Source organism: Coregonus clupeaformis, chromosome 40, assembly GCF_020615455.1.
Source record: "Coregonus clupeaformis isolate EN_2021a chromosome 40, ASM2061545v1, whole genome shotgun sequence".
Lineage (NCBI taxonomy): Eukaryota > Metazoa > Chordata > Actinopteri > Salmoniformes > Salmonidae > Coregonus > Coregonus clupeaformis.
In genome coordinates this window covers 25,250,396-25,276,156 of record NC_059231.1, presented here as the reverse complement: position 1 = coordinate 25,276,156, position 25,761 = coordinate 25,250,396, and the positions used below count along the sequence as shown (strand labels likewise).

At 43.3% G+C, this 25,761-nt stretch overlaps 4 protein-coding genes across 9 annotated transcripts; 2 read left to right on the top strand and 2 right to left on the bottom strand.

Annotated features, from left to right (window-relative positions):
• Window positions 1-1,284: 1,284 nt before the first annotated feature.
• Window positions 1,285-7,179, top strand: LOC121571626 (ubiquitin-conjugating enzyme E2 A). Of its 2 annotated transcripts, none has more exons than XM_041883202.2 (6): window positions 1,285-1,319; window positions 4,391-4,471; window positions 5,875-5,900; window positions 6,178-6,267; window positions 6,364-6,452; window positions 6,674-7,179. In XM_041883202.2, exons 2-6 carry the CDS (start codon window positions 4,446-4,448, stop codon window positions 6,800-6,802), a joined length of 360 nt encoding a protein of 119 aa, XP_041739136.1. In that variant the 5' UTR covers window positions 1,285-1,319; window positions 4,391-4,445; the 3' UTR covers window positions 6,803-7,179. The 2 variants fall into 2 exon arrangements, with proteins under 2 accessions (XP_041739136.1, XP_041739135.1); XM_041883201.2 differs by lacking the exon at window positions 1,285-1,319 and adding an exon at window positions 2,028-2,738.
• Window positions 7,180-9,875: 2,696 nt separating this feature from the next.
• Window positions 9,876-13,527, bottom strand: LOC121571624 (inhibitor of growth protein 1). The gene is made up of 4 exons (XM_041883199.2): window positions 11,999-13,527; window positions 11,566-11,730; window positions 11,018-11,166; window positions 9,876-10,829 (listed from the first exon to the last, which is right to left on the bottom strand). Exons 2-4 carry the CDS (start codon window positions 11,702-11,704, stop codon window positions 10,191-10,193), a joined length of 927 nt encoding a protein of 308 aa, XP_041739133.1. The 5' UTR covers window positions 11,705-11,730; window positions 11,999-13,527; the 3' UTR covers window positions 9,876-10,190.
• Window positions 13,528-13,611: 84 nt separating this feature from the next.
• Window positions 13,612-18,527, bottom strand: LOC121571617 (ATP-dependent (S)-NAD(P)H-hydrate dehydratase). Of its 5 annotated transcripts, none has more exons than XM_041883182.2 (11): window positions 17,273-18,254; window positions 16,691-17,170; window positions 16,327-16,474; window positions 16,101-16,146; window positions 15,924-16,012; window positions 15,209-15,317; window positions 15,054-15,104; window positions 14,855-14,959; window positions 14,676-14,787; window positions 14,441-14,561; window positions 13,612-13,870 (listed from the first exon to the last, which is right to left on the bottom strand). In XM_041883182.2, the coding sequence occupies exons 1-11, from the start codon at window positions 17,772-17,774 to the stop codon at window positions 13,720-13,722; spliced, it is 1,914 nt and encodes a 637-aa protein (XP_041739116.1). In that variant the 5' UTR covers window positions 17,775-18,254; the 3' UTR covers window positions 13,612-13,719. The 5 variants fall into 5 exon arrangements, with proteins under 5 accessions (XP_041739116.1, XP_041739115.1, XP_041739117.1 ...); XM_041883181.2 differs by having other exon boundaries at window positions 14,667-14,787; window positions 17,273-18,253; XM_041883183.2 differs by having other exon boundaries at window positions 14,667-14,787; window positions 16,706-17,170; window positions 17,273-18,253.
• A 403-nt stretch (window positions 18,528-18,930) lies between these two features.
• rab20 (RAB20, member RAS oncogene family) lies at window positions 18,931-23,439 on the top strand. Its single transcript, XM_041883200.2, has 2 exons — window positions 18,931-19,409; window positions 22,814-23,439. The coding sequence occupies exons 1-2, from the start codon at window positions 19,220-19,222 to the stop codon at window positions 23,413-23,415; spliced, it is 792 nt and encodes a 263-aa protein (XP_041739134.2). The 5' UTR covers window positions 18,931-19,219; the 3' UTR covers window positions 23,416-23,439.
• The last annotated feature ends 2,322 nt before the right edge of the window (window positions 23,440-25,761 follow it).

Below are 25,761 nucleotides of genomic sequence, written 5' to 3'. Positions count from 1 at the left end.
ATGGACAAAAGGGTCCTATCTTGTCAGCCTTGTCAGTTTCAGTTCTCCAGTAAACTTGTGATTATCAACACTAACCTCATCGTTGTGGCGGCGGACAGCTAGCCTGTATCCCTCATCCAGTTGAGTGGGAATGTTCACTCTCCCCAAAGCAGACAATCTCAAACAGCTATCCATGTGGGTCTTTGACAGCTCATGTTTCTTAATCTTTCCTGAAAGATGGTGCATGTCCGTTACACACCAGTCGCTGTCCAAGCGGTGCTGTCTGCCGTGCCGCCTTCAGGGTGAAAGAGTAAGCAGGGGGTAGCAGAAGACTGCATTAGCTACATCGCAGCCTGCTAGCCAGGTTTTTCGTTCGTACCAATTTTTGGAAAATCCTCGGGTGTAGGACTTCCCCCCTTTAGTAGAAACCTGTTGAATTATTAAATTTGGTCTGGGAGGTCCTAATTGTTTCGTTGCCAATTTATCTTCATTTGTTCGCCGACAAAAAGTAACTTATATCAAAGAGACAATCGAGTTGCACTGAACGCTATAGCCATCTTGATAGTAGTATGTGAATTGATTGATGAGGCTACCCGCTCTTTTCTTAGTTACGTTCATGGTTATGTTACGTATGACGAAAGCGCGTAAGTGCAAGCCCTCAGAAACCCATAGAGATTGTATTGAAAGCTCTGATATTTGAAAAAAATAGATTTTACATGGGAGTCTATGACAGACTTCTGGGCGATTTTCAACCTGACTGAAATCGCCCCAAAAGGGGGGGCATTTGAAGCACGACTTTAGCCTGATTGGACATTTAGTGGCACTGTGGCAGATCAGACATCTAGATTACAACACTGATAACTACTGTTGCCGTGATATAATTGATTAGAAAAAAAATCCCTTCCTTTTCCCGTTTGGCAGTGCGTCGCCCATATCGCCCTATTGAACACACCGCCCCTGGTACAGAGAGATCCTTGATGAAAACCTGCTCCAGAGCGCTCAGGACCTCAGACTGGGGCGTATGTTCACCTTCCAACAGGACAACGACCCTAAGCACACAGTCAAGACAACGCAAGAGTGGCTGAAAAATGTATGCACTCACTAACTGTAAGTCGCTCTGGATAAGAGCATCTGTTAAATGACTAAAATGTAAATGTAAATGAGTGGCTTCGGGACAAGTCTCTGAATGTCCTTGAGTGGCCCAGCCAGAGCCTGGACTTGAACTCGATCGAACATCTCTGGAGAGACCTGAAAATAGCTGTGCAGCGACACTCCCCATCCAACCTGACAGAGCTTAAGAGGATCTGCAGAGAAGAATGGGAGAAACTCCACAAATTCAGGTGTGCCAAGCTTGTACCGTCATACCCAAGAAAACGTGAGGCTGTAATCGCTGCCAAAGGTGCTTCAACAAAGTACTGAGTAAAGGGTCTGAATACTTATGTAAATGTTATATTTCCGTTTTTTTTATATACATTTGTACAAATGTCTAAAAGTCTGTTTTTGCTTTGTCATTATGGGGTATTGTGTGTAGATTGATGAGAAAAAAAACGATTTAATAAATTTTAGAATAAGGCTGTAAGCTAACAAAATGTGGAAAAAGCTGAGGGGTCTGAATACTTTCCAAATGCACTGTGTCACCATAGTCTAGGACAGGAAGGAACGTTGACATTCTACTATTTAGTGAGAGGCATGACCTATTTCTATAGAAGAAGCCAATTTTTATTCAAAGACATTTTATTTAACAAGTAATATTTGTTTCTCTCAAAATTATAGGGGTCAAAATTGCCACCTGTTTTCAATACCTTTCAATACAATAGACCGACACTGAGCCTTTTTTAAAAACAAAATATGAGATTGGAGAACACATTGGGAGGGCTCTTAAACCATTCCTCCATACATAATCTTTCCAGATCTTTGATATCCGTAGTCTGCGTTTATGGACTGCCCTCTTCAATTCAAACCACAGGTTTTAAATGGGGTTCGAAGTCCGGAGACTGAGATGGCCATTGCAAAATGTTGATTTTGTGGTCAATTATTATTTCATTGTAGATTTTGCTGTGTGCTTGGGGTTATTGCCTTGTTGGAAGATCCACTCGCGGCCAAGTCTCAGCCTCCTGGCAGAGGCAACCATGATTTAGGCAAAAATGTCCTGGTACTGGGTAAAGTTAATGAATATCGTATTCCTCTCCATTGCTCCCTTTGTTTCTGGACAATGCCCACTATTTCACGTGTACGAACACCGGTTTGTCACCTGTCGCCAAGACCGACCTTTACAGCTGGAGTTTTTTTGACCTATCTGTACAAACGCTACGTCACTGTAACCACGCCCCCCGTAAAACACGGTCTCAAATAAAAATAGGATGAGACTATGTAATTGGATACGTATTTAATAGTTTTTCGATACATCATACGCAATTCAATTGACATACGCAATAGTAAAAGTAATACAATAAAGTATAAGTATATTAAAACCTAAATTATCTTACGTCTCGTTTTTCTTTAGAAGAATACGAAAACAACGTCCCCTATTAGCTGAAGTGGTATCGCCTAATATGCCACTTACCAGCCGCTAGGGTAGGAGTCGAAGGATAGTGTTTTACCGAGGCAATAGCGGAAAAAAAAAAAGAGCTGAATGTTGTTGTAAACACAACATTAACCAGCTAAATTATAAACACATTTGTAAATAAAACAATACATTTATAAAGTTAGCTTACGATGTCTACTCCGGCAAGAAGACGATTGATGAGAGATTTTAAGCGGTGAGTTGAACATTTTACTGATGTCTGAAGCTAACTAGCTAAAATAGCTAAGCTAGTCAGCGAAGGTTACCAAGCTAGCTAGCAAACGTTAACTAGCAAGTCACACAGCCGTCTATTTCCTGACATTTTGGGGTTTATCTAGTTTACATTTCTCAAATGTTTAATGTTGCTTTTGAAAATAGCCCCTGCCGATAAAGTCGTTAAACCCTAAAACATAAGCGACTTATTTCGTCAGCTACGTTAACTAATTTAGCTTGCCAACCAAGACTTGGCTACAGTAGCTGGCGAAGAAAACAACTCGCTCTCCCAAGACGAGTCACCATCGCTCACTCGCAAGCGAAACTGGGTTAGATTAACAATACGTCATGCATAAGATTAGTCAGGTTGGTTTTACGATATCCTTGAATTGTATCACATCATCAAACCGTACTTGACTGCATAACGTTAACGTGACGGTGTTTAGCTAGCTTCTTCTTCTTTGAGGTTTCTTCTTCTATGGTAGATTGGTTGTCACACAATTTAATGTGCATCCTGCCACCTATTATGCGGGATGGAAATAGGATTCCCCCCAAAAAGTGAACAAAGTACAATAAACGACCAGAAAATAAATCAAACAACTATTCTGGAAAAAATAAAACATATCTGATCCCTACACAGGCTCAAGGGGAACCTGGGAGGGCGGGTCTTCCGGCACCAGTACCCTATGCAAGCTTCAGATCCTTAAGGCACAAACACTTGAAACATTGCCAAATCCTTTACAATTATTACACTGCAATGGTTTGGAGACGAAAGCTCTTACGGCATATCATACATAACCAAGCTTCACATGTGTTAGTATTTGCTCTTTATCAAAAGACAACAGGACCGACAGACTTTCTTATTTTTCCCCATTCACCCAGCGGGTCAGACGCTGGGCACAAACCACACCAGGAATTCTGTTCAGGTATTCAACCTGAACATCCGTCGTCACCCCTGAGATGACTCCTTTGATGTGTGCTCTACTCCAAAGTTCAAAACATCTGTTGTCTGGATTATTTTGAGGCCCACTTTAATCTAACTCTGCTCTTCAGAAATACAATGAATCAAAATAAGACCACTCCTGGTCACTCTGACAGACTCCACTTTTCCAAGCGCATACTTCACCATTTTCGACACCTCAAACAGGTTTCCCACATATGCATCCTTTCTCAAGAAACGCATCCCAACAAGAAGCGATTCATTATCATTCACACACGTATCCTCCAATCCAATTTTAGACTATTTCCTTTTCGTTCCAGTTTTCGATACTACTGTTATCCATTCAGAACATTCGTCTTCACCGAATGTTCTCAATGCGCTGCTCAATTATAACTCAGCATCCACTTCTGCCATCTTCCCACTTACCGTCCCTTCTTTGAGGTTTATTGGCAGACCACACTCATAAGGTGTATTGCCGCCACCTACTGTACGGGGTAGTACGTTTAGCTATCTAAGTAACGTTAACACTTATATGGGTTTCCGCATTGGTTGATAATATTGCAAGTAAGAGTGAGTTCAGTAATGTGTCGATTTGTAAAATAACTCAGTTTGAAAATAGGGTTACCAAGTACATTAGCTAGGTAGCAAGCAATTTGACAGGTGGAACTAAAGTTGTTTTTCTCGGACCCCCATAGGTTACAAGAAGACCCTCCGGCTGGCGTCAGTGGCGCCCCTTCCGAAAACAACATAATGGTGTGGAATGCAGTCATATTCGGGTAAGATTGGCCTTCCTCTGACAACGCCTGGTAAAGAGTACCACAGTATGAGTCATAATACCCATAAAACCTAGCGGTCAAACAGGGAAATGGTTCCAATCGTTTTCCACCATTCATTTTTCCCATTGCGGATTTTAGAAACACTTAAAATAAGGGCTGTGTTTCATGTAGGTTTACCCTGGTGTGATGTTTTGATAACCGTATAAATCTCTCTAGGACAAGGTGACTTTTCCAAGCGCATACTCAAACGGGTTTCCCCATATGCATCCTTACTCAACAAGCTCATCCCAACTAGAAGCGATTCATTATCATTCACACACGCATCCTCCAATCCAATTTTAGACAATTTCCTTTTTGTTCCAGTTTTCGATACTACTGTTGTCCATTCAGAACATTCGTCTTCACCAAATTTGCTCGACGTGCTGCTTGATTAGAACTCCCGCTCCACTACAGCCCCGTCGATGTCAATGGGGTCGTGCTCAGCCCTCTGTTTCCTGTAGTCCATGATCAGCTCCTTTGTTTTGCTGACGTTGAGGGAGAGGTTGTTGTCCTGGCACCACACTGCCAGGTCTCTGATCTCCTCCCTATAGGCTGTCTCATCGTAGTCGGTGATCAGGCCTACCAACGTTGTGTCGTCGCAAACTTAATGATGGTGTTGGAGTCGCGGCCACGCAGTCGTGGGTGAACAGGGAGTACAGGAGGGGACTAAGCAAGCACCTCTGAGGGGCACCCTTGTTGAGGGTCAGTGTGGCAGATGTGTTGTTGCCTACCCGTCAGGAAATCCAGGATCCAGTTGCAGGGGAAGGTGTTCAGTCCCAGGGTCCTTAGCTTAGTGATGAGCTTTGAGGGCACTATGGTGTTGAACCCTGAGCTGTAGTCAATGAACAGCATTCTCACGTAGGTGTTCCTTTTGTCTAGGTGGGAAAGGGCAGTGGGGAGTGCAATAGAGATTGCATCATCTGTGGATCTGTTGGGCGGAATGCGAATTGGAGTGGGTCTGGGGTGATGGTGTTGATGTGAGCCATGACCAGCCTTTCAAAGCATTTCATGGCTACATATGTGAGTGCTACGGGCGATAGTCATTTAGACAGGTTACCTTGGCATTCTTGGGTACAGGGACTATGGAGGTCTTGAAACATGTAGGTATTACAGACTGGGTCAGGAAGAGGTTGAAAATGTCAGTGAAGACGCTTGCCAGCTGGTCAGCGTAGTTATTGATAATTCTGTGAGATCCAGGTCATTTCAAGACATTTCTAGGCCAATGATACCAAAAATGTGAAGTGATTCATCTGCTCATCGTAATGTTCCTCCTTCATCCGTTAACTTATTTATTGGGAAATGACACATGCATATATTTCATACATACAGAGAAAACCTTTAAACGTATTTATTTCCCTTTACAGCCCAGAAGGGACACCTTTTGAGGACGGTGAGTACAGCACTGTGCACTCTGCACCCCATTCTTCGTGTTTGCATACTCTATGCAGCTAAGGGTTGTGTGTGATGTAATTGTTGATTTAATAAATTCCAAATAAAGTAGACTAGAGCAGTCTATCATCAACTTCCATTTTTATCTACCGGCGGTATTGCAGATAATGCAACACCTGTAAATGTGAACAAGTTTTCTAACATTCTTGGTTAGTATGAGTGATATGAGCCAGAGCCATGGTTCTAATTAATCTTTCCCCCCATCTTTTATGTTCCAGGCACATTTAAGCTCACTGTTGAGTTCACAGAAGAATACCCTAACAAACCCCCCACAGTACGATTTGTGTCAAAGATGTTTCATCCAAATGGTATGTTGTCACAACGACAGTAGCAAAACATCCTGATAATGGTTAGTATTGCCTGCAAAGGTTAACAGTATTTTAACCCTTCCGTTTTATTTACAGTGTATGCAGATGGAAGTATATGTCTAGACATTCTGCAGAATCGATGGAGTCCAACCTATGATGTGTCATCCATTCTTACCTCTATCCAGGTAGGCAAATATATCATGTTTTCCATATTACATTATTTTATATGCCATGAAACCTCCCTTCCCTGTCAACATTTAGTCCTACTGTGACAAAGCAGAGATTGTAAAACACAACGTCATGGTGCATGCCCACTTTTATGTCTCGCTCTCTGTGCTGTAGAATGCCTGTCTCGTCTACTAAGTTGGCTCATTACTCATCACCTCTCTCCCTTCCCTCCTTCCAGTCTCTGCTAGACGAACCAAACCCCAACAGTCCAGCCAACAGTCAGGCAGCCCAGCTTTACCAGGAAAACAAGAGGGAGTACGAGAAGCGTGTGTCGGCCATTGTAGAACAGAGCTGGAGGGACAGTTGACCACACCCTCTCCCTTCTGGTCTCCTCTATCCCCAACGCTGAGCTGTGTGTGTTGCGAGTTTGAGGAGTACATCTTAATTTAGATTTTTTTTGTTTCTTCCTCCTTTTAAAATTTACGTTTTTATGCACTTTACCTCTCCCTTGTTCAACCATTTTTTTTCTGACACGCTTGGAGTGATGGAGTTTTTCTTTTTTTCTATTTCTCCCTCCCGTTTTGGCTTATCAGGGGACTTATGTGCTGAGTCTTGTTTTTGCCGCCACTGTCTTCAATTGAGGACAATTTTTGGACGTCAATTACCTGCCTCCCTTCCCTAGCTGAAATAAATGAGTTGGACTGATATGTGTAACGTTTGGAAGAAATGAATCATGTTAACCTGCTTGTAGGTCCTTTCTTTGGTGTGCTCCCCGTACCCTTAATACATAAGCTAATTTTACAAAGCAGCATCTGAGCTATCAAGCTCATTAACTTTCTTTGGAAAATTGCTGCGTGTGTTCATCCTAAACAACCTGATTCAGAACCAGACCCACATGCTTAACCAATGTCTTTGCTGTGTTGTGAGCTCTGTTACATGCATGACAGCGATAGTGCATTCTTGTTCTCTGTTCATTAGGTACTCTAATGTACAGTGGGGAGAACAAGTATTTGATACACTGCCGATTTTGCAGGTTTTCCTACTTACAAAGCATGTAGAGGTCTGTAATTTTTATCGTAGGTCCACTTCAACTGTGAGAGACGGAATCTAAAACAAAAATCCAGAAAATCACATTGTATGATTTTTAAGTAATTTGCATTTTATTGCATGACATAAGTATTTGATCACCTACCAACCAGTAAGAATTCCGGCTCTCACAGGCCTGTTAGTTTTTCTTTAAGAAGCCCTCCTGTTCTCCACTCATTACCTGTATTAACTGCACCTGTTTGAACTCGTTACCTGTATAAAAGACACCTGTCCACACACTCAATCAAACAGACTCCAACCTCTCCACAATGGCCAAGACCAGAGAGCTCTGTAAAGACGTCAGGGATAAAATTGTAGACCTGCACAAGGCTGGGATGGGCTACAGGACAATAGGCAAGCAGCTTGGTGAGAAGGCAACAACTGTTGGCGTAATTATTAGAAAATGGAATAAGTTCAAGATGAAGGTCAATCACCCTCGGTCTGGGGCTCCATGCAAGATCTCACCTCGTGGGGCATCAATGATCATGAGGAAGGTGAGGGATCAGCCCAGAACTACACGGCAGGACCCCAGACCGAGGGTGAAGGTCATGTGGTCTGATGAGACCAAAATATAGCTTTTTGGTCTAAACTCCACTCGCTGTGTTTGGAGGAAGAAGAAGGATGAGTACAACCCCAAGAACACCATCCCAACCGTGAAGCATCATTCTTTGGGGATGCTTTTCTGCAAAGAGGACAGGACGACTGCACCGTATTGAGGGGAGGATGGATGGGGCCATGTATCGCGAGATCTTGGCCAACAACCTCCACCCCTCAGTAAGAGCATTGAAGATGGTTCGTGGCTGGGTCTTCCAGCATGACAACAACCCGAAACACACAGCCAGGGCAACTAAGGAGTGGCTCCGTAAGAAGCATCTCAAGGTCCTGGAGTGGCCTAGCCAGTCTTCAGACCTGAACCCAATAGAAAATCTTTGGAGGGAGCTGAAAGTCCGTATTGCCCAGCGACAGCCCCGAAACCTGAAGGATCTGGAGAAGGTCTGTATGGAGGAGTGGGCCAAAATCCCTGCTGCAGTGTGTGCAAACCTGGTCAAGACCTACAGGAAACGTATGATCTCTGTAATTGCAAACAAAGGTTTCTGTACCAAATATTATGTTCTGCTTTTCTGATGTATCAAATACTTATGTCATGCAATAAAATGCAAATTAATTACTTAAAAATCATACAATGTGATTTTCTGGATTTTTGTTTTAGATTCCGTCTCTCACAGTTGAAGTGTACCTATGATAAAAATTACAGACCTCTACATGCTTTGTAAGTAGGAAAACCTGCAAAATCGGCAGTGTATCAAATACTTGTTCCCCCCACTGTATATAGGAGAACATGCATCCGGATTGATTGTACAGATTTTGCACTGGTTGTCCACCATGTCATTCTTTCAGCACTTGTAAATAAAAAGTCAAAACTACCTTTACTATGACAGTAGTAGTGTTTCTCTTGGCTGGTTAACCATGTTGTGCTCCCTACCGTAATCATCAATCCACTCTATATTTAGCTTTCGCTATCTGTGGCAAATACTGTGAACTCTTGCAATGCTAGCACTGAGAAACTAGCTACACACTTCCATCATCAGTTAATCACAATGCTTCTGCAGCATTGCCATTCGACAAACTTAATTGAGAATGTATGGTTTATTGGCAAGGAACTCTTTAAACAAACTCATCGCAGACATATGGCGTACACATACCAAATGACACCTGGTATAACACGTGTTGTTGCTTTGCTATTTTTGACTATGACCGTAAGCACAGACTATCCCCCCCTCTACAACTATCCCCACTCTGCAAAGAGCAGAGGGGGGATTGTTGTCATTCGCAGAAATCCTTGGTAAGGGACCAAAGGATTTCATAATATACTACCATTGGACCAGACACATTGAATGGGCTCCCGCCCAAGATGCATTTAAACAACTTTACCGGTGTCACAACACAAGGTCATAGGCCCCTTGTCAAGGGGCTTTGGCATCATGCACTCAGTCAAACATGGATATTTTACATTTTAGTCATTTAGCAGACGCTCTTATCCAGAGCGACTTACATTTTCATACTGGCCCCCCGTGGGAAACGAACCCACAACCCTGGCGTTGCAAGCGCCATGCTCTACCAACTGAGCTACAGGGGACTATATTATCAATTTAACAATCTAACAGTCTGTCTACAATCACTTTCACTGTTAGGGCAGCCCTATCAGTAATGGCACTTATAACAAACGGCAGTCACATCCCATAGTAAATACAGATGATGCAAAGACAATTCAACAGAGGAAGCACATTGCATTCATAGTTATAAGCCCATCTTGTGCAATAGTACATGTCTAGAATGACTTTCAGCACGCAATCTTGGTTGAAATGTTTTATTTGTTCATTTGGAGGAGCAATATGGCTAGTATTGTTGCATGCATGATACAGCTAGCGTCAACAATCCTTGGTGTGACTGACACAATAACCTGTATTACATATCTGCTCTAAACCAGTGGTCCTGAACCAGGATGTCCATCTTACAGTACAGCCTTTACTAAAATGATAACAAAGTCCCTCTTCCCAATTCTTTCATTTTCAAACAGCATTGATAGTAATTGGGAGTAAAAAAATACAATAACAAAAACACAAAACTAACATGACCACAAACAATGTCCACTGGGCCAGGTAGAGCAGCTACCTGTTGTAGGCCCTCTCCTTCTTCGCCCTCTCCAGGGCCTTGTCCATGGTCTTCTCATTCTCACCCCTGCATTTGGGGCAGAACCACTTCCCCTTGGGCTTGTGATGCAACCCCACACAGGAGAAGTGGAACCACTCGATGGGACACTCGTCGTTATCACAGCCAATCATCTCGCCGTAGGACACCTGTTCACACAGGCAGTAGGTGGGCTCGTCTGGGTCGATGGGCAGGTCTGGGGGTGACACCTCCCTCTCTGACTTGCCCTTTGACCTCTTCTTCTTCTTGGACGACGACGTTTTGGCCCTCTTCTCCCTGGACGCCCCCATGCCCGCCTCGTCACCATGATCCATGCCTCCATAGCTCTCCCGGTTCTCTCCGTTCTTCTGCCGCCGTGAGCGTTTCCCGCCAGACTTGTCCCCTCCACCGACTGAGCCTGGCGTTGCCTCGTCACGCCTCTTGTCGTGGTGACCTGCTTTGCCCGGTGTGGTTGTCACTGCCGACATTGACATCATGGAAGCTGCAGTCGTCGTCATAGCAGTTGATGTGGGTACATGGGTCTCGGGGTTCTCCTGGGAGGCGTGGAGGAGCTCAGAATGCCAGTCCACCTGCCGGCTACGGTTCTCCACCAACTCCACCTGGAACAGTAGGACAGTACAGGGTTTATTATATATACTGTGTGGGTTGTGATCAGTGGGGTGACATTGGTTGGTCAAGGAGAGTAACCAATGTGGGCTTTGCCGCTATCTCATCTATATATTATTGTTATTTTCAAGCTGGACAGTCATTCAGCAAAGTTTACAGGCAGCCAGCCATGTTTACGCACCATCTGCCCAGCAATCTGTATCTTCTCATCTCCTAGCTCCTGGCTGCTGATGAGAGCTCTCTGGATGGACAGCTGCATTCTGCGCTGCTGGAGAGGGTCGGACTCCCGACGGTATCGCTCATAAGCATCATCCAGCTCCTGTAGGACATCTGAGAAAAACAAAATATGCAAGAGATGTAACAAACATGGCCCATTTGTAAAGGGGAAATCAATGTAACAAACATGGCCCATTTGTAAAGTGGAAAACAATAGTTTATTAGGTAAACAACCGTTTATTACTGTAGCTAGCTAAATACCTTTACATACTTTGGAACAAATCCAGTTATAACTAAGTGAAAATTGAAATAAAAGGGTATCTACTATTTCAACTATATTACAGATACACAGGCTGACAAGCTTGTATACCTGAATGCCATCAGTAGCCAGGTACTTGCTAACTACTACCGTAGCTAACGTCAGCTAGCTGGGCTAACAGTTTCGTTAGCTAGCTACATTATGATTAGAGGTATGTAGATAACTAGTCGGTGGATGAAATGTCAACAAATTGCCTTGGTATTTTGCATCAATTTCCTTCATAAGAGACACGCTCCTCTGTAGGTCGAATGGTAGTGATTCGACCAAGTCCAAATATTCTTCCACATAATTTGTAACGACGTGGACCGGGTCGCCGTTAGCCGGATTTAGCATGTTCTTCTGTCGAAGTCCACACAAAACTGTCCACAACAAAATAAGAGATTATATTTGTTACACAGAACATCCGAAACTCATAATCCTGAAAACATACGTTGAACTTTTATTTAAAAAAAATATATCTAGCAAACTCTTCGAGATGACTTTTGCTATACTGTATCGAACGCTACTGCTGTTAGCTAGTTTAGGGTAAGCTAGGTAAACTAGAAGCGAAGTAACGTTAGCCTTCACAATAATTACTGTCTGAACACGAAAATGAAGCTACGCAAATAACGAACAATTGTTACTCACCAGCAACTTTATATTTGTCATTTAATGAACTTCATACAACCTATTAAATCCAACTGGAGAATCTTGTAACTCAACTGTGTATTGATTGCGTCTGGTCCAACTTGGAGAACTGTAAATGTTTATGCGCATGCGCATCGTATGACAAACAAACCTGCCATGGGTAGATTTTCTACAGTGAGTGTAGATACTTTTTAGGCAGTCGTTTTAATGCATTTAATTAGTACAAGGATGCAGATCTTGTGAAAATGGTCCATGCTTGATGTTACAATTTAGCTAGTTACAGTTGCACATGTTCGTACTGTTTGAGCAAGACAGTTATCAATGACACGTTAGAGACTAAGTCTCTGTGCAACACTGTTAATGAGATAGAAGACAGAATATGCGACCGATGAAGAGTAGAAGACAGAAAAGACATAACAAATAAATTAACTCCAACATTTTAATATAGGGTGGTTGACAAAAACAGGCGACAACACCAGTGCCACACTGTCACTGTAAGATTATATTCTGGATGACAGTAAAGACGGGAATGTCATTACGGAATATGATTAACTGTCTGGAAGAAAATCACAGATTCTAAATGTAATTTTGTCTAAATTTCACCAGGTATTGCTCAGTGTGTTACAGTATGTGTACTGTTATTGGGTAGTCTTATATTAAGGTGTTAGCTCACCCTCATGTGCCCCGTTAATTGTGAAGTGCTGGCAAAAAAAAAATTAAAAGCAAATAAGACACTTTGAGAAAAGAACTGTGACTCCAGCGTAGAGGAAATATTGCATTGTCATTTTTTGTTTCAATGGGTTCAGTGTAAGAGAGAAAACGTAGCCAAAAAGTATTTATCAATGTAAAAAAAATCATCGAGGTCAATAGTTTATTGAGCACCAACAGACTAGGAGTCATACCTGTGGGAAGTAGCGGTTAATTAATTAATATTTTGTTTTAGAACATTTTACTAGTCCTGTATTAGCGGACCGATATACCCTTATGTAGCGCCAGCAAAAAAAAATCGCAGCACCCCGAACATCTTCCTGCGGCTATGCTAGAAGTGGTTTCATATGTTGGAGTCCTTATTTCTTGTGTGTATTATTTCTTATTAACTCAATCCGATCGTGGGTTGTCAACAATGCCGTTTTTAAAGGCAATGATACCTCGTTCGTGAATATTGCATTCAAGGTAAAACGCTGCAAATGTTGGCTCAATCGGAAATTACCTTTAAATGGCACATTGTCGACAGGCCCGATCGAATTCAGTCACGTAAAGACTAGCTACAGCTAAAGTCTCTGAAAGGTGTTGACAATGTCATTGATATTTGTCAACAATTATAGAGAATGGATTCTCAGGATTCCCATGGAAGAAAGTGTTGTTTGTGTGTATGAATGTAATACTTTATGTATGCATGTACACTACATGACCAGGAGTATGTGGACACCTGCGGGTCTGACTGAAATTTGATTAACTGACTTGTTGGAAAGATGACATCCTATGAAGGTGCAACTGAGCTCTTCAGTAATGCCACTCTACTGCCAATGTTTGTCTATGGAGATTGCATGGCGGTGTGCTCGATTTTATACAACTGTCAGCAACGGTGTGGCTGAAATAGCTGAATCCACTAATTTGAAGGGGTGTCCACATACTTTTGTATATATAGTGTATGTGAGTGTTTGTATGTACAGTACATATGTATGTGAGTGTATCTTGGACTCTGCTCCTATAGACTGTTCTCAGCTCTCAAATAGTTTTTTGAAGGCAGAGCTGATCTCCTGGATCATGTCTGTGGTGGTGGTGGCTCGGCCATGTTTGTGGAAGGCCTGTCTGTTACACTGTCTGGTCAGACAACAGGCCCCAAACGCTGCCACCACTGACGGGTTCACACTTAGGCAGAAGAAGAGATTGGAGAATACGTAACAGTTAGATCAATGACGAATACACTATAAAATTAGACCAACTAGGTTACATATCGTTGCTGTCGGAAGAAAACCTCCAAAACATAAACTTTTCAGGAAATTGAAAAAACTGCTTTATTTTACAATTAACAAACATACAATTTTGAAACTTCAGAAGCTATTTTGAATAAATGTTCTTGGTCCTAGAGTCATTAAATGCTCAGAGTACATTGATGAATGTTACTGCTTTCAATACACGAAGGCGGCAGGTAGCTTAGTGGTTAAGAGTGTTGTGCCAGTAACCGAAAGGTCTCTGGTTCTAATCCCCGAGCCAACTAGGTGAAAAATCTGTCGATTTTGAGCAAGGCACTTAACCCTAATTGCTTCTGTAAGTCGCTCTGGATAAGAGTGTCTGCTAAATGACTAAAAAAATACATAAATATTGAGTTACGAGGTTTTCATCAGACAGCGACGATATGTTATCTAATGTTTTCATAGAGCTATATTCATTTTGGTCAGGTCAGTGTTTAATCACACAATGATAAGATTAATATTGTACCTTTTGGTCATGTCTGCTGAGGAGGCATATGCCCAGTGTGCCAGCACTCCCAGAGAGCCAGATAGGAGGTCTCCTTGCCCCCCACACCGCCGCCCGCTGCCCTCCTGTCTGCACAAGATCACTGGACACCACAGAGACACAGGACACGGTCAGATCTTGACAGGAATATGTGTGAGCGTAGCGCTTAGTCTGAGTGTAGCTGTGTGTATGTGTTTGTAACACTAACCCTTGTTACCGTCGGTGATGAGGTCTTCCTCCCCCTTGAGAATCACGGTCAGGTTTCCCATGGCAACACTGAGCTCCATGGCACTCCTCTGATGGTCACTGCTATCCAGAGGCTCATGGTGCTGAAAACACAGATAGTGGGTTAATAATGAACGAACGCACACACTGAGCTAGCACTGGCAGACTCACCATAGCCTCATACAACCGGGTGAACTCCATGTAGTTGGGAGTCAGGATGCCCTTCTGGTACCCTTGGATGACTGATGGCTGCTGAGCAACCAGCCACAGCCCGTCCTATTGGTGGAACACACACAATCACTGAACATCCTTGTAATTTAAAAACAAATCTACTACCAAAGCAAAAATCAGTTGTGTGTACAGTACTTACTGCATCAATAACTATAGGGATATCTCTTGCTTTGGACTTCTCAATTACTTCCTAAAGAAAAAGAGTCATAAGAACATTGGTAATATCATGTGGACTGTCTAAACTCAAATTGACTGTGTGTGTGTGTGTGTGTGTGTAGTCAGTGTCCCACGTGCCTTGGCGTTTTTCAGCAGCATGACATCTCTGCCTAGCCCTGGTCCCACCACCAGGCTATGGAGTCTGGGGAGCCATTTCTCTATCTCCTCCACTGCATTGGGGCTGTCCCTATGTACACAGTTATCATCAACATTACATTACATCATATACACACTGTTTACATACACTGAGTGTACAAAACATTAGGAACATCTGCCATTTCCATGACAGACTGACCAGGTGAATCCCGGTGAAAGCTATGATCCCTTATTGATGTCACTTGTTAAATCCACATCAATCAGTGTAGATGAAGGAGAGGAGACAGGTTAAATAAGTATTTTTAAGCCTTGACACGATTGAGACATGGATTGTGTATGAGTGCCATTCAGAGGGTGAATGGGCAAGACAAAATATTTAAGTGCCTTTGAACGGGGTATGGTAGTAGGTGCCAAGCACACCGGTTTGAGTGTGTCAAGAACTGCAACGCTGCTGGGTGTTTCACGCTCAACACTTTCCCCTGTATCAAGAATGGTCCACCACCCAAATGACACAACTGTGGGAAGCATTGGAGTCAACATGGGCCAGCATTCCTGTGGAACGCTTTCGACACCTTGTAGAGTTCATGCCTCAACAAATTGAGACTGTTCTAAAGGCAAAAGGGGGTCCAACTCAATATTAGGAAGGTGTTTACATTGGCTTGTCAGTGTATGCATTGGCTTCTAAGACAGAACTTACAGCACAGGATGAACTATGAGCTCCGGACTGTAGGATTTGATCACTGTCGCTGCGTCTTTAGTACAGAATACGTGTGACAGGTCGGCCCCCTAGGAAGTGACAGAGGTTTTGTCATCATATCAATATCTCTGGCAGAGAAAGAATTACACAGGACCAAGAAAGCTACTGTGTGCTTACCACTTTCAATGCAGAGATAGCAGCAAAGTACGGAGCTCCTGTATACCTTACCATGACAAGAAAAATAGTCAGAAGGAAGGGTGGATGGAATGAAAGGACACAAAGAAGAGGAGAAAAAATTGTGAATTACTTTGTTACCTCACACAATATGGGTATATGGCAGAAAACCTTCATTTAGAAATCAAAGTTGATGGTAGAGTTGGGTTGGGTCACTTGGGTGACTTACTCTTGACATCCCCCAATAATCCCAATCCGCCCGTCTTGGCCTTTATGCTTTTTAGACGTCAGTGGAGGGACTATATTTTTCACCAGTGGAAGGATATCATCCATGCCTGTGCGTGCGGCTGTCCCAAGGGAGAAGGAGCGCTCGATGACTGAGAAAGAAAAGAGAGAGGTATTCAGAGTTCTCCTTAAAATGTGTAGCTTCCCTGCGCTAGCTGCTTGTGTGTTGTGTGTGCTTTTAGGCTTAGACATGTTTGTGCGTCTGTTTCCGCATTATTCAGTTCTGTTTGACCTGCTTGTCGACAGGCAGTCTCACCAGGGCTGGCCATTGCTCAAACACAGTCCAACTGAGTGAGAGAAGTGAATACCTAAAGACTGAGAACCTGCATTGGACTGTGGCTGACGGTGGTAGCTGGGCCACTCAGCCTGGGATTGGGGCGAGTGGACCCGGAGGTGACACGACCGGCCACGCGTCATATGGCTGGAGGCGGACATCGGCACACCGGGCTGCATGGTGGACTCCATGGTATTCCGAGCAGGCGGCATTGCTGTGGTTGCGGTAGCTGTGGCGACAGGGTTTCTGGTGGCGATGCTGGAGAACATCTGTCCCAACACCTGGAGCATGTGGAGCTCGCGGGCGTGTTCAGCCTCTCGCCGGCGGTCCTCGACCTGCAGACGCTGCTCCTCCATCTGGTAGAAGCTCTGCTCGGCCTCGGCACTCTGCTCCAGGAACCGCTCCATCAGACTGTCCAGGGGCAGGTCGGCATGCCGCTTCTTGGGCCGCTTGGGTCGGCTGGAGGACGGCCCACTAGCTGACTGGCTGTTGCTGGTCTGTCTGACTGTGATGCCTGTGGAGGAAAGTGGATTGAGGTTTCGAGGGCTGTCACTGTGGCAGTATCTGCATACAATATGATAACAATGTAACAACATACCATATAAATGGTACTTACCGTTCCCCACTGTCACAGGGATAGTGATGGGAGGGTATTCCAGCTTCACTTGGGTCTCTGGGTAGGAGCATTCCCCTGTGCTCTCCAGGTATGGGTCCTGTGGAGGGTCTGTGTCCTCTTCCTCCTCTGTCCCGTCCATGGTCTCATCCCCCACAGCCCCGCTGTCTAGCAGCTCCTGGGGGTCAATCTGGGGACGGCTGCTCAGTATCCTCTCCATGGCATCATAGAATTTGCAGATCTTGTGGTATTGTCCATTGTTCCTCAGGTTGCCCTCCTTGGCCAGGAGGAACTGCCTTTTCAGGCTTTTGATTCGCACCCTACACTGCTCCGGGGTTCTTTCGAACCCCATCTCTCCCAACCTTCGGGCGACGTCGCGGTAGACATGACTGTTTCGGAAGTTTCCATCCAACGCTGTCTGGATGTCCTGCTCGCCCCAGATGTTAAGCAAGGTTCTGGTCTCGACATCCGACCACAGAAAGCCCCGTGTTGAAATGGCGAGCATAATTAGGTGCGAGTTCAACTGATGCGCGATTGATATTTTAAAGCATGCAGAAGTTAGAAAACCAAAAAAAGTTAGCTAGCAAGTCGGCTAGTGAAATAGACTAACGTTAGCTAGCTAGCAACAGCCTGCATCAAACCTCGAAGCTCGACATTCAGACTGAGATTGATACCAGGTAACAATTTACCTGGACATGGAAGGCGCACATTTAGCAGCCTGATGTTGAGTTTCAGACAATGCACTTTAATATAATGGAGATCAGTGTGTCCCACAGTCTACAAAGCTGATTGATTATAGATCCCCACCAGTACACTCATGAGTACACCACAGCACAAACGTCAGGGGCAGAATGTGTACTACATCACAGGGATTGATTCTGAGTAGCTCTGCTGGGTCCTAAAGAAACTGAATTATTTCAAGGATTATTGTGATTTATAAAATTACAGTGACAGGGATTTCATGTTAAAGTACAGTATTTGTTGTTTTCACTTTACCTTCCTCGTTTAGATACAGAAGTGTTACAACAATCGTCAGTGCAACAGTACTGAGGCAAAAGACAACCATCCAACTTCCATGTTGCATGATTCTGTCATGCCCTTGCGAGCCTATTTAGTGGTATTAGAGGTGTCACAGACAGCGCTCACACACTGACAGTTCTTACCTAGACACGAACTGTGAGTTACTGCTGAAAATAGGATAGAGAGACGCTTCACTGGGATCATGAGAGCTGCTAAAAAAGCCTAAACCAAAACAGGAAGTGGGTTGGATATGACACTGGAATCTGATTGCTTTTTTTAAGCTCTTAAAGAAACAGAGGTCCTTTATGCTATTTATTATAGGGTAAAGTTCACAGATAGAGTGTGAACTCTCCGTTCTACATAGGATATTGAATATCCTATTGAGTTGTAATTTGTTTCCTTCATTGAATAGTACAATGTTACACTTACATTGTAACTAGCAGCACATCACCTGTCTCGTCTAAAGGCTAGCAATAAACTGGATTGCTCGATTTGCTCTCCTGCGCGCAGTGTTGTTCATTTTTGGAATCATTATTTGACCTCAAGGGGCGCAATGCGAGGTAAATCAAGTGCATCTAGAAATCCAACCTCCCCAAGCGTTTAAATGAACTTCCGGTTTTATCACAACTTTGAAAATCACTTTCAACAAGTGGACGAGAGAGGGAAGATCGGTGTTCTTCCGACTAGTCGGGCTTGTTAGATCTATGTGTTGATTGTATTGATAATCGCTCGAGTAATATCGAAGACACAGGACGATTTCTGTGTGTTTTAATCTGTCGATGTCAAGTAACTGTTAGCTATGTTTTCTAATGGCAACTTGCACCTACATTGTCCTATATCCGTAAACTAAAGGAAAGTTAAGTTAAGATAGTTTGGAGTGTCCCTGCTACACCGCTGAGGAAGGCTGCCAAGCGGCACGGGGCAAGAACCATGCCCGAGCTTTCCAAGATGAGGAAGCCCGACGTCAAGGTTGTCATTCTGGGCGACATGAACGTTGGGAAGACCTCCCTGCTCCACAGGTACATGGAGAGGAAATTTAAAGACACCATGAGCACCGTCGGAGGGGCGTTTTTCCTCAAACAGTGGGGACCCTACAATATCTCAATTTGGGACACTGCTGGTAAGGTGTTCATTATTGACTGTCATGAGTAGGTGTCGTTTATAGTAGGTCTTACGTTATTTTCCTCATTGTTTGATATCCACAGCCTGTTTAGAGTAGGGCCCTACACGTGTAACAATCAGTGTAGCCTGAGTAACCAGCTCTGTTGTTGATTTCCACTGTGTTTACCTGTGGAGAGTGCGTGACTCCACCACCTGAGGGTTGCTTGGCTGGGACAGTCCCTTTCATGTGACTGAGGCCAGATCAGATTAGTGATCTGGCCTACCAGGTTAAATGGGCTACTGGACAAGAACCACAATGTCAGACAAGTTAATGCCTATTATGTTGGACTAGGTCATATTGTACAGATTCATTAAATCATGGTTAATCTGAAATTGGTCTATTCCAATTCCCCAAAACCCCATCTCAAATTCTAGTTGGCACTGGATGAGGTCATATCACATGATTATATAGTATCTGATGTTGCACATTTTCAAGGTTTAAGATGTTCAGGGACAATAACATTACATTTTATGTTTCTCAATATTTATTCCATCCACCAAGGGTTAGGCTATATTCTTCCTAGCCCAATATTGGACTGAAGGACCTAAAATTAGTCCTTAGTCCAAGGACCTCACATGTTCTGTTTAACCTTTTTAAAATCTTTTTTAATCTTTTTTTTTCCTGAAAATTATTTCTCACCGATATGAAAGGTACATTCCTTATGCTTCCAAAACCATACCGCAAGCGATGTGTGTTGATGTTCAGTCCGAGCGCCACGGCGCTTAACAAAACACCCCCCTACAGAAGACGCCTTCGGCCAATGACTCTTATGTGTAATGTAATGGAACTGAAAGTCATGATCAAGGGCTATATCCTTCCAGATCTGGTGTTAGATATTGGGCTGGGGGCAATGCTTAACAACCAACACTTTTGATTTTTGAGGATTTTTAACATATAAAAAAAAAATGGTTCATATAAGGAGTGATGAAATGCAGACAATCAAGTAAACATAATGACAATCAATGTATATGCAATATTACATTTACCAGAGTTTAGATTAGGTTTTGGTTTATTAGACCTGAAGTTCAGAAAGACACACAGGCCTAAGCCTAAACTCGACATTCAGATGTTTTTGAAATCCTGATTGGCACACTTGTGGGGCTAAAGCCCTCGCCTCATCAGAGGTTGTAACCTGGAAATAATGACATGCATTGTTTTGGTCATCTGTATCAAATGGCCACTTTCTGATACTCTATAATAACAGGTGCGATGTGAGGTTGGGATATAATATCAGTGCTTTGAACTTGGGTAAACATTTAGAAAAATAAACTTCAATCACAGCAGCTGAAATAAAGGTGAATTGGTTATATGACACAAGGAATATTATGACTATTAGCAACAGCAACATGATTTTGGTTGACTTACTGTAAGAAACTGGTAACTGAATGCTAAAACGAGTGTGTGTTTGCTTTGCACACCATTGTCAAAAGCATTAAGGGGCTTAACTCCAGTCCAGTGACTGTTGTTGGTTTAGAAAGATAGAAAAACCACTGAGTCACCAAAACTTAATCTCCCGTCCCTGCTCCTTATCCCGTCCCTGCTCCGTATCCCCATGACCTCTCAGCAGGATGCTGTTGCCTGCTATGTCCACATCATAGGTTAAAATAGGAAGTATTATGATTGCACAATCAAGTCCGAAGTTCATGGGGAAGGGGTTATGAGCCTTGTAAGTGAATGATTTACAGTATATAGTAGTTCTCAGACATTGTTGTAATTTCCCCTAAATCCTCCCCAGAACAGAAAATATCATTGTCAAACAGCCACAGTATTGGTTCCTTATTCTCTATGGGAGTTTCAACTGTGATGTATTTCACTGCTTACTTTAATTCTTATGACTATTGGGGAGGGTTAGATTTTTAGTAAACAGTAGCCTACATAGACAAACAAATAGACCTAGGCCTACTTTCAAACACATACTACTTACATACACTTACTAACACATTTAGTCTCATTTCAACCAATGGATGTTTCAGTGGTAGATGGTTCAACCTCCTGTGGAAGTTATAGAGCCAGTAGCCGGCGGCTGCCGTCGTCTTTAGCCCTTATAAGTCACATGACATGAAGACTGCATCGCGAGGAGGGGGTTTGGGGTGACAGCACATGCTTCAACCTCCCACCCATTTACTGAACCTAATTTAACCCTGGAGTGTTGAGTCATTCTACCAAATACAAAACATAGGCCTACACCAAAAGGGGGTTGGGGGTGGTTTAGTATCTCCCTAACCAGCACTTGTCTTCCTGACTGGCCCTCCTCCCTACAGATGTATCATCTCCTGTTTATGACACTGCTACACACTGGCTGTTTCTGGGCAGAATAGGACCCTAGCCCCGCTGCCCCGCACTTACTCTCTACCCTGTAGAGCTTTTTCTCAAACAACAAAATCTTCCCCTTCCTCAAATTCTGTTGATCCCAGGAAAATAGCTGTGTCAGCATAAACTAGACTTCAGCTCAGCTCTCCTTATTTGGTGGGTTATGTATCAGGCAGGCTACTTCTGGACAGTCAGGCCTAAGGTTTCTAATTAGATATCTTACGACCTGTGAAACATTTCATTTGGAACATGTTCAAAGGTTCCCTGGATTTCTGCACATATTTGGCCGATGATGTTCTAAACACTGGGAACAAAGAGCTCTCTCACACACTCCACACTCGTACAAAGGCTCCCTGATGAGATCGCTGTACTGAAACTCACACACACACACTGAAAAGCTCTTGCGTTATTCTACAACAATGGCTGCTTCTGTTTTTCGGCTACTGACTGTCTCGCTCGCTCTCCCTACCTCTCCCTTCTGTAGGCTATAGGCTACCTGTGGTTTGGAAGCCCATTCTTTTAAGCTTGTGCTTTTTTGTCTGTGGTTTGTTTGCCTTTATAGCTCAGTTGGTAGAGCATGGCGCTTGCAACGCAAAGATAGTGGGTTTGATTCCCGGGATCACCCATATGTAAAAAAGGTATGCACGCATGACTAAGTCGCTTTGGTTAAAAGCATCTGCTAAATGGGCTCCTGAGCGGCGCAGTGGTCTAAGGCACTGCATCTCAGTGCTTGAGGCGTCACTACAGACCCCCTGGTTCGATTCCAGGCTGTATCACAACCGGCCGTGATTGGGAGTCCCATAGGGCGGCGCACAATTTGCCCAGCGTCGTCCGGGTTTGACTGTGTAGGCCGTCATTGTAAATAAGAATTTGTTCTTAACTGACTTGCCTAGTTAAATAAAAAAAATATGGAATTTATTATTATTACTTGGTGTTCGTTGGTCTATATAAGAACATAATCATGAATATATGTCAACGCTTATGTGTATGCATCTACTTTCCTGTGTGCTTATAATGTTTTCTGATCATCCTTCCCTTTGTGTGTGTCCCAGGTCGGGAGCAGTTCCACGGGCTGGGCTCCATGTACTGCCGGGGCGCTGCTGCTGTCATCCTCACCTACGATGTGACCAACTGGCAGAGCCTGGCTGAGCTGGAGGAGCGCTTCCTGTCCCTCACCGACACGGCCAATAATGACTGCATCTACGCCATCGTGGGCAACAAGGCCGACCTCACAGACCCCCAGGCCCAGCTACTAGCCAACCAAGATGGCCTGACAGAGGACCAGAGAGAGTGGGACAGGGAGAGGACTGGGGAGCCCAGGGTGCCTTCTGCATGTCCCACCCCTCCAGCCTCCCCAATCTCCCTGTCAGGGGTGTCAGTCAACAAGCAGGTGAGCCGGGAGGACGCAGAGGCGCTGTACGAGAGGATCCTGAGATACAAGGGTCTGGAGGAGACGAACAGCCTGCCTGCTGACAAGATGTGCTTCGAGACTAGTGCCAAGACAGGCTATAATGTGGACACTCTGTTTGAGACAATGTTCGACATGGTGCTGCCCTCCATCCTCAAGAAGAGGACTGAGAGAGAGGGATCGCCCACCGTGGACCTGGAAGAGTGCAAAGGGACAGGGAAACGGGCCAGGGCCGCCTGCTGCTAGGGATTAGGGGGAGGTGGGGAGGGATGGATGGACTGTTTGGGGGGGGGGGTTTAGACTGATCGTAAAGAGGGGAGTTCATGTCATCTCTGTATTGTTCTCCCAGGACATTCTGAGAATTTTCAGCGTTGACCGTTTGATGATACACACACACCTGCACACACATTCTTTCAATCAAGCTGTCAATCAAATTAATAATCAAAACAAGTAATTTCATTATTCTTCCAATGAGCCGGTAAGTACAATAGTGGAGAGCTGGAGTAAGGAGTTATTGGATTTTAAACGTCTTCGAGAGGTTCTGTGTGGACTTGAGTTCAGCCCAAAATGTGTGTATGTGTAGAGCAGGTTTGGGTTTTCTGTTATTAATCTTGTTCTGGAGGCAGCTCTGCAGAGTGGTCACTAGCTGGCGCAGCCACAAAGTCATAAAATCTAACCTTAACCACACTGCTAACCTTAAATTAAGAGCAAAAAGCTTTTTATTTTCTTTTTTTCCCCATACATTTCTACAATATAGCCAATTCTGACTTTGCAGCTGGCCCATCTAGCGGAAATGGCTCAGTATTGCCTCCAGGACAAGATTCATGACAAACGTCAACCTGCATGTGTATATGGGAAATAGGCTACTGGTACACAGGCACACCTGTTTATAAATCAATCACTGAATGTTTGTTCATGTTTTGGAATGAGAATGTCACTAACCATGTTTCCATCCACAAATGGCGGTGGAAATGCCTTTATGCGCAAATATTGTTACAATAACCATAATATCGAAGTAAACTTGGAGTCAAGCGATGATATGGTGTTTGGTCCCCCACTATGACTCGGTGGCTTGATGGTCCTTTTCAATAAATATCGAGGGTCTAATTCTGGTGACATCATGATTGTCGATGCTTGACTGCCGTTTGACAAATAAAAATATTCTCACTCTTTTATAATATTCTCATCATGTAGACTAGCCTATCCACACTGTATCTGGGAGCTGTTGGCTAGAGCGCACGTGCCAAGACCAGAGTAAGCACATTTGCTATTTAACGCAACAAGTTGAAAATGTGATAAACACATAAAACTTTAGATTTTTTTTCGGAAAAAATATTTTTGTGTGCACTACGTCAACAAACACGCACTGATTTTTTTATCCGCAACAAGTCAGTTTGGTGGAAGCACACCACTGGTGGGAAATATATTCTTTATGTGGATTTTAGAATATTCACATGAAAATCTGTCGCCAATTGGATGGAAACCTAGCTACAGATGCCATTGTTCAACAGCACTAATTGTTTGACTAATAGGGTGGCCACACTGAATTGTGTAAATTAATCCTATTTTAAGGATGTTCTGTTGCATGTTTTTTATTGATTCCTTTTTTCACGTCATTTTGCCTAATCTAAATTATAATATGTGTAATATACAATATATGTAAGATACAAGTTTGATATTTTCAAAGATACGATAAATTATTATTTTCATTTAGAAATAGGGGGATATAGTTTGTTTGAGCTAAAGTGTGAATGTCAATGCATGTACCACCAGCAGAAGTATAACAAACAACATTTTATTTTTGTTATGACTCAATTACAATAGAATTCAATGGATTCATAGCACCCAATGGTATTCAACATAATTACATAGAACAAATGACCAAATGAATCTGTTCAGCACATATGCAATGAATAGAAGTGGTTGGAAATATAAAACATGTGTTATTATTTCATGGAAGATTCAACATGGACTACTTCCTTGGACCTAGATTGTGATAAACAAATAAATGCTCTGGAGGGATTGCTGACCGAAGCACAGATTTGGTCCAACCACTCCTCTCTGCTCAGACTTTGGCCAGGGTTGCGTTCAGTTTGATTAAACGTTTGCCACGTTGCGTGGCGGTTTGTACTAAACTACACATTTCACCAAAACGTTCTTCAATGTTCTTGAACAGAGGTGTATTCATTATGCCCATTCTGTTGCAAAACATTTTGCAACAAACTGACCCAACCCCTCCTCGTTTTTCAACTGGTCGCTCAGAACAGCACCGTTTCCATTGAATTGAATGTTACACACCATTGTTTTTGTACTGAAGCAAGCCCCAGAGTTGTTAGAATTTTTGTGCTGGCTTGATTCTGACTGAGCTGACTTCATATGATTAGCCTGTGGAAAAGCATACTTGGAAAATGTGATGTCAACAATTTGTGTCATGGGTAAAACACAATTTTACAAAATATATATATTTTAGTTCTGAGCAAAATAAAAAAAGTTCATTCAGCGGATATAAATATACGTAGGAAAGTAAATCAGTGCAGTTTGTGACAATGTATGAATGTAAGATTAGGGTAAGAGCTGTAAAATATATATTGA